Genomic DNA, 7,070 nt, shown 5'->3' on the forward strand with positions numbered 1-7,070 from the left:
AGCTCTCGTAAAGACACTTAAGATATGAAGGTTCTGTCTCCTACTATTTATAAGTAAGGTCAGTTGAGGGCAAACCTTCAGCTGTGTACTGCATCTCCTGACGTTTCAAAGCGTTTCATAAAGTAATTCATGGATTATTTCGTCGTTTATAGTATAGTTTGCCACGACCATTGTATTTTCTGACCAATACTGATCCCCAGTATGAAGTCACCGTTTTTTTTTTTTTTTGTACAAGTATCCTGTTCTAAATGCATTTATACCGACGACTGTAGCCCAGATTGATGCCAGTTTCCCAGCGTAATCGCCTGCACTGAATACGCACAAATATACATGTTCAGAGATATTAACCACCGAAGCCTTCGCTGTTTTTATTATATCTCGTGTTTTACTTGATATGTTATCTTATTGTTATATATGGCACTGTCACTCAGTCTCTGTTACTGACCACTCGTCGAAAAGAAAGAAAAGTTATGCCGAAATGTTTTTTTTAAGTTATACTTGACGTAACAATGATGTTCATTATCATATTGATTAAAATAAGGCAACGCTCAGTATTACTTACAGAAAAAATTAGTTACTTCCTCAGGGGCGATCATAAAGGCCAGGTTGATCGCCATAATTGTGCCTAGTAACAGGAGCACGATCGAGTAGCAGCAACAGCGATCGCAAAACGGCACGGCAACGCGGAACGTGCCGGTCATGGTCTTTTCCCTGCGGTGGAATACATAGATTGTTCATTATTATATATATATACATTGCTTTTCTAGAACTCACTCTTCCGGTGACTCTTCCGGAGACTCCGGAGACTCTGCTAAGTCGGGGATCTTTTGGACCTGTACACTAGGCGGAATCTCGGTGGCCGCATCTTGCACCGAGAATGGCAGGACCAGTGGCGGCGCTGGAGGTGGTGGTGGCGTTTCTACAGGCGCCGGGGTCTCCAGCGGTCCGTCTGGGATTAACGACCATCCAAAGACACCTTGGCAATATCTCTCTGTCTCTCTGTCTGTGCGCTCTCCAAAATAGAAGACAGAACGAACGACTGCCTTCGTGCTGTCTTCTACTCTGATGTGTCGTCCCCAGCGCAGCTTTTCTCAATAGAGTAGCTTATCAGCTAGCCTCGCCAATACACGCTCCCTGAATAAAGGCCCCAAACGAAATAATAGAGGGTCTAGGCTTAGTGGTGTGGTGCCATTAACAGAAAACACGCGCGAAAGACGAGACATTGACAGAGAGGACAGATCGCGACCTGTTCTTCGTTTCCCTCTCTCTCTCTGTTTCGTATTATCGTGCTATCTTTATATATATAGCTGGTGTCACCTATATGTGGCTTGTAGGAGATGCGCTTGGAGACACACATCAGTGAGTTCGTTGGGAGCCGAACACGCATACTTTAAGCGTGACTTACGACGGTGGTGTGCATGTGTTCTGGTTATCGCTGTTTGCATATGAGGGTCATGATTCCTTGACGTTCATTTTTTTCACGCTAGATGTGGATTTTCCGTTCGGTATATTCCTACGGGGTGCATGTGTGTGCTTCACTTTTGTTTACTGGTTTGAGATTACACGGGACCCGCCGCGGTGGTCTATGGTTATGGTACTCGACTGCTGACCCGAAGGTCGCGGGATCGAATCCAGGCAGCGGCGGCCGCATTTCGATGGAGGTGACATGCTTGATGCCCGTGTACATAGCTTAAGGTGCACGTTAAAGAACCCCAGGAGATCCAAATTTTCTGAGCCCTCCACTACGGCGTCCCTCATAACGATACCGTGAATTTAAGACTTAAAACCCCAACAACTACTACTGTGATTAATTGGGTACAACGTCTAAGAACAGGTTTTTTTTAATGGACTTCAGTTACACTTCAGCCATCTTTGTGTCTCCGTTTTCTAATAATAACAATTACCGCGGTTTTACGTTTTTACGTTCCCAAACCAAGACATAATTAAGAGGAAAGCTCCAGAAATTTTGACTTCTCGGTGTTCTTTAACGTGCCCCTAAATCCAAGTACACGGACCTAAAGCGTTTCGCCTACATCGAAATGTGGGCGCCACGGCCGGGATTCAATCCCACGACCTTCGAATCAGCAGTCGAGCACCATAAGCACTAGACCACCGTGGCCTTTGCTCCGCGTTATCATATAAGTAACAGGAGAGCTCACAATCTGGTAAATCTCTCTTCTTCTTCGCTTTCTTCTTTTTCTTGTGCTTATCCGAATCGACGCTCGGCCTTCTTCCAGCCGCGGGCAGGAGCTCCCGGAACATCCAAGCGGGCACCATGGGCTCCTTAGGTAGCTGGGCCTTGTTCACAGCTTCGACAGCTGCGTTCGCAGCGGCGGCCGCGACTTGTTCGTCTCGAATCTGTTGCTGGCTTTTGATTTCCGGCGAGGTCCCGTCGATTCGCTCGCGAACGTGGTTCATCAGCAGCATCATCAGCATGGAGGCTACGTCCTGCGAAAGCGAGCTGTTCACTCAAGCAACACGTGGTACATAACTTTTTAACCAAAGCGTTAATATATGTACAGGGTCGACCATCTCTAATGTGAACAACTCACGATATGGTATTCAAGCCGGTAGAACTAGAACGTTTATTCTACTTCAGAAGGAAAAACGTTCCTTATATGACGTGTAATCACGGTGTCGACAAAACACAATAATAATTGTTCGAATTATGTACAAAACATCAGCTTCTATGAGGTGTTGTATGCTAATGAGGTTTTCACCTTACATGTGGACGATCCCCTACAAGGGGTCGAGGCTTGGCTGAGTTGGTTGTGGCAGGCCGTAATTCGCAGGCACGGCAGCAGCACTTTTATAGGGGCGAAATGTAAGAATACCCGTGTACTTAGATTTAGATGCATGTAAAGAATCCCTGGTGGTCAACATTAATCCGGAGTCCCACCAAGACATGCCTCATAAGCATATCGGGGTACGCAAAACTTCGATTCCCGTCACGGCCGTCGCATTTTGATGGAGGCTAAATGCAAGAAGCCTGTGTTCTGTGCGATATCAGTGCACGTTAAATAACCCAAGGTTGTGGAGATTTTCTGGAGCCCTCCACTAGCGTCTTTCGCAGCCTGAGTCATTTTGGGACGTTCAACGCCACAAGCCAACCAAATAACCAAAAAACTCTAGAAATTAATTTGTTTCTAAGCTGAGAAGAATCAGTACATGGAAGTGTTTGAAGATGGCAGGAACGACGGCCTATATCTACGGATCTGCGCGTTGCACGTGAGAGCTTGCGGCGCCTGTTTTCACGTGTTATGTATCAGTTCATCGTTTTCAGTGTTTGCAAACAACCAAAACATGGGGCTCTTCGAGGGGATCATGTATTGCGTTCATGAAATTTTGGTTGGTGGCACCGATAGCATCATCGCAATGCGACAATTTCGCACACCTTGCGCTACGCACGTGACGTAGATTTGGGTACTGTGCGTTTTAATGTGGTAGAATATTTCGTTCGATCTGGAAGAAATTAGGCATTAGAATTTTACAGCCTTTATTTAAGTTATCGTCTCATTACTCCGAGAGCAACGTTGAATAAATGAAGAGCAAAAACGTTAGCATGAAAGAAAAGGTTCTACAGGAAATATTTCACTGATTTTATTAGGTAGCTTGTCTTTAATTTCTGCCTCCACGCACTTAAAGGGCCCTATCCAGGCCACATAGCAAAACTTAGTTAGATGCTGGAAGCTGTTGTGTGCCGAATGAAGAGCAGTATGCCGCAAAAATTTTTCAAATCCGTTCATTACGAGCTGAAAAAAAAAACAATAATTTGTAGCGGCGCGAAACCACGATGCGAAAAGGCGAGTTTCAAACCCTTGCCACTCGCCAATATCAACCACCTAAATGAAACTCCATGCCACATAAAGAAATATGTCGAAGAGGATTTTATGTAGTTGATATTCCTCTGATGTCCGCCGCGGTGGTACAGTGGTTACGGTGCTCATCTGCTGACCCGAACGCCGCGGGTTTCATACCGGGTGGTGCGGTCGCATTTCGGTGGAGCCGCATTGCTAGAGGCCCGTGTACTGTGCGTTGTCGGTGCGCGTTAACGAGCACCAGATGGTCAAAATTTCCAGAGACCTCCACTACGGCGTGCCTTGACCATAATCATTTCGTGGTTTTGGCACGTAAAACTCCAGTTATTATTATTATTCCTCAGACTTGCAAATCGATTTAAAAATTTCTCACGATGCTTGTAGTCAGCCTCATGCGGCTGACACCTACAATTTTGCATGCTATGGCAAATTTTAGCGCACAGCTTTCGCTTCATCCTTCCAGTAGTGAACGAGAGGTGAACGGTGGTGCTGCGGTATACCGCACTTTGTCGCGGAGTACGAGCATTCTACTGTGTTTGCTTGCATAGTACGAACACCGTTTACCATGGGCAAATAATGTTAAGTGGTGGCTAAATTTGAATTATTGTGGCTTAAATATTGCTAACGTGGCTAGAGCATAGTGTTAGCTGAGCGACAGATAATGTCGGGTAGTGTTGGGTATAGTTGGGAGACATAGGCTGTTCACTGTAATAACAGCAACATACATTGCCTTCATTGAATTTCAATCGAGTGATGCTCTCACGTATACCTATAGTCAGTTGCAACATACGAATAAATGTAAGCTCCGAATAAATGTGAGAAAACTTACGCATAACTGTGAGAGAATTTGCATACATGCTTTACAAATCGCATGGGCTCCTTTCCAAGACGTCAGACACCTTACGCGTAGTTCAGGTAGGTGATTTTTTTCATACAAAGCCATGTTAGGGCCGATGGTTTTGGATCGAACGCTTCAACATTCTGCCGAATTTGAGGAAAAGTTCCGACGTCACTGCTCAGACAGACAGAATACTTTGAGTAGGGACGGGAACTTTTAATTCTTAGTATGCGCAGTATTTTACATTAGCAGAGAAAAAGAACTTACGGTTAGAATGAAAATCATTCCTGCACGACTTTCTTGCCTAGATGGCAGGTGCGCCGAAGTTCTGGGAGCTTGTATTTATTCTTAGATTGTAACCGACTACAGAGAACACTTTAAGATCTTTAACACTAAATGTTTTTCATTTCGGTTTATTCAAGTTCAGCTCTTTTGGCGTGCAATAGTAATGCAAGCAGCGAGCTTATAAGTATCTCTGACCCAAGTTTTGGTGCCACGAACCTGCGCGATCCCGGGTCTCGGGGTAGGAGGATAAGGAGGAATCGGCGGGTTGGGAGGCGCCGGCGGTGGAGGTGAGGTGATGACGATGGGCCCGGCTTGGCCGCCTCCACCGGACTGACTCAGCGGCATCGGCACAGACACCGGGATAGGAATGGAGACGAGCGTGTTGCCGCCACCTCCTGCCACTGCTCCCGGAACCTGATCGCATCATATTGAAGCAGTGGAAACGCTTGGTGACAGCAGGTATATCAGTGGTCCCACTTTTTTAGTTTACGATTCCGTTAACAATAGGACCAAACACTGAAAAGTATCGTGCGATGAGCCGGTCTGAAGTCGGCGGCGGGTGCGCAGATTAATGAAGGATGCTCTCACGCTAAGAGATTGGCGGAAGAGGGAAGTGACACTGACAGAAAAAGTGGAGCGTTTAAAGGTGAATGAGCAAATAAAATGCTCCGACAGTCGAAGTTAAGCTCTTGGCCTGTAGTAACGAAGCGCGATGCTCTAAGTGAGCCGCCATAGATGCGTGCCTTAAAGGGGCCCTGCAACACCTTTCTTAGTTATATTGCAATACTCTCATTATTGACGTATGACTCTTCACGAGTCATATGCCGCAAAAATTTTTCGAATCCGTCAAGTCTAAGTGGTGTTACCAAATTATAGAGATCACGTTCCGCAGCTTTCTCCCTCAACTCAACGCCGCGAGCGCGCGGAAAGCTAGGCAGCGAGTCGAGGTAGGGAGCGCAGAGGAGCGAGGCTCCGCCCAAGAGCGCCGGCGGAGTTTTTTTCTTCATTTTCTTCTCTCTGACGTCTGGGCGCTACCACGTGGTCTGTGCCGCCACTTCCGGTCGGCTTGCGTCGTTCTCGTCGAGCGGAGCCGATCGCGCGTGCTTGAAACTGCGCGTCGGTTTGGTAATGTTGGGTGTGCACCTCGACCGCCGTAGTGTTTTCATCGCTCTGCCAACCATGGAAGCAAACCTGCGCGCTCGTTTGGAACGAATGACAGCTGAGATCGGTTTCGGCCCATACTCCGATACACCGCCTCGTAAGACGGCACTGGCAGACGACCCCGAAGCGCAGCCATTACCGGACGCCAGTATTGTTATCGGAGACACGCTGCGCCCCTGCCTCGTTCAGTCGTGAGAACATGCCGACGATTCAGTTCTCAGCTGACGAGGCAACACTCGAACGGCTGCCACTCTCAACGGCAACCGGCGATGGTCAAAAGCACAGAAATATTTACGTTTTTGCACTGCGCATGGCGAAGAAAACGGAACCACGCAACTACGAGCAAACGAGCTGCCGGTAAGACCGGAAGTGCTAATATTAATGTTTGTTCGGTGTTTTTAACGCGATAACAGAATATAAACATACATATTATCTACTTATTGAACTCAAAATTAACAACGAAAGTAATAATGAGGGTGTTATCGTGATTATAACATCAGCCAATGGTGGAACTGCCGACAATCGCGTCATATTTTGCGGGCTAATACATCATTTGTCGAGAGAAGAGGGAGCGATTTTCAGCTGACTTTGAGAATTTATTGTAATTTCCAGGCCGTGCGCATCGCTATAATATTTGGCTCGCGTGTTCTCGGGAGCCTCGACTACCGATCGGCAGCGCTTTTTGAGCATGCTCGAAAAGTGTTGCAGGGCCCCTTTAAGTGTAAAGCAACGTCTTCACGAACGTACCGCGCGCAAGCATGCGTGTTCAGACGCTTGGTGCGTTGTCCCAACGCTGGCTGCTTCTGGTCGGTCTTATCGTGTGCATGGTCACTACATCGAGGTCGGGGCCCTGAGAGACCACTGAAGCCCGGAGGCTGCTAAGGGTTAGGAAGGGGCTTATTGTTTATATTTAATATTTATTTCTTTTGAAACCGCACATTTCTTTGCATGTGTCGCCACTTAAATCG

General features: G+C 46.9%; 1 protein-coding gene across 1 annotated transcript; it reads right to left on the reverse strand.

Annotated features, from left to right (window-relative positions):
- Window positions 1-770: 770 nt before the first annotated feature.
- LOC119376962 (cyclin-dependent kinase 12-like) lies at window positions 771-5,355 on the reverse strand (the record flags this gene model as incomplete). Its single annotated transcript, XM_037646620.1, has 3 exons — window positions 771-949; window positions 2,160-2,448; window positions 5,158-5,355. Coding segments are annotated over 3 exons (666 nt in total), but the record flags the coding sequence as incomplete, so codon positions are not given.
- Between the last annotated feature and the right edge of the window lie 1,715 nt (window positions 5,356-7,070).

This window comes from Rhipicephalus sanguineus, unplaced genomic scaffold, assembly GCF_013339695.2.
Source record: "Rhipicephalus sanguineus isolate Rsan-2018 unplaced genomic scaffold, BIME_Rsan_1.4 Seq3, whole genome shotgun sequence".
Taxonomy (NCBI): Eukaryota; Metazoa; Arthropoda; class Arachnida; order Ixodida; family Ixodidae; genus Rhipicephalus; species Rhipicephalus sanguineus.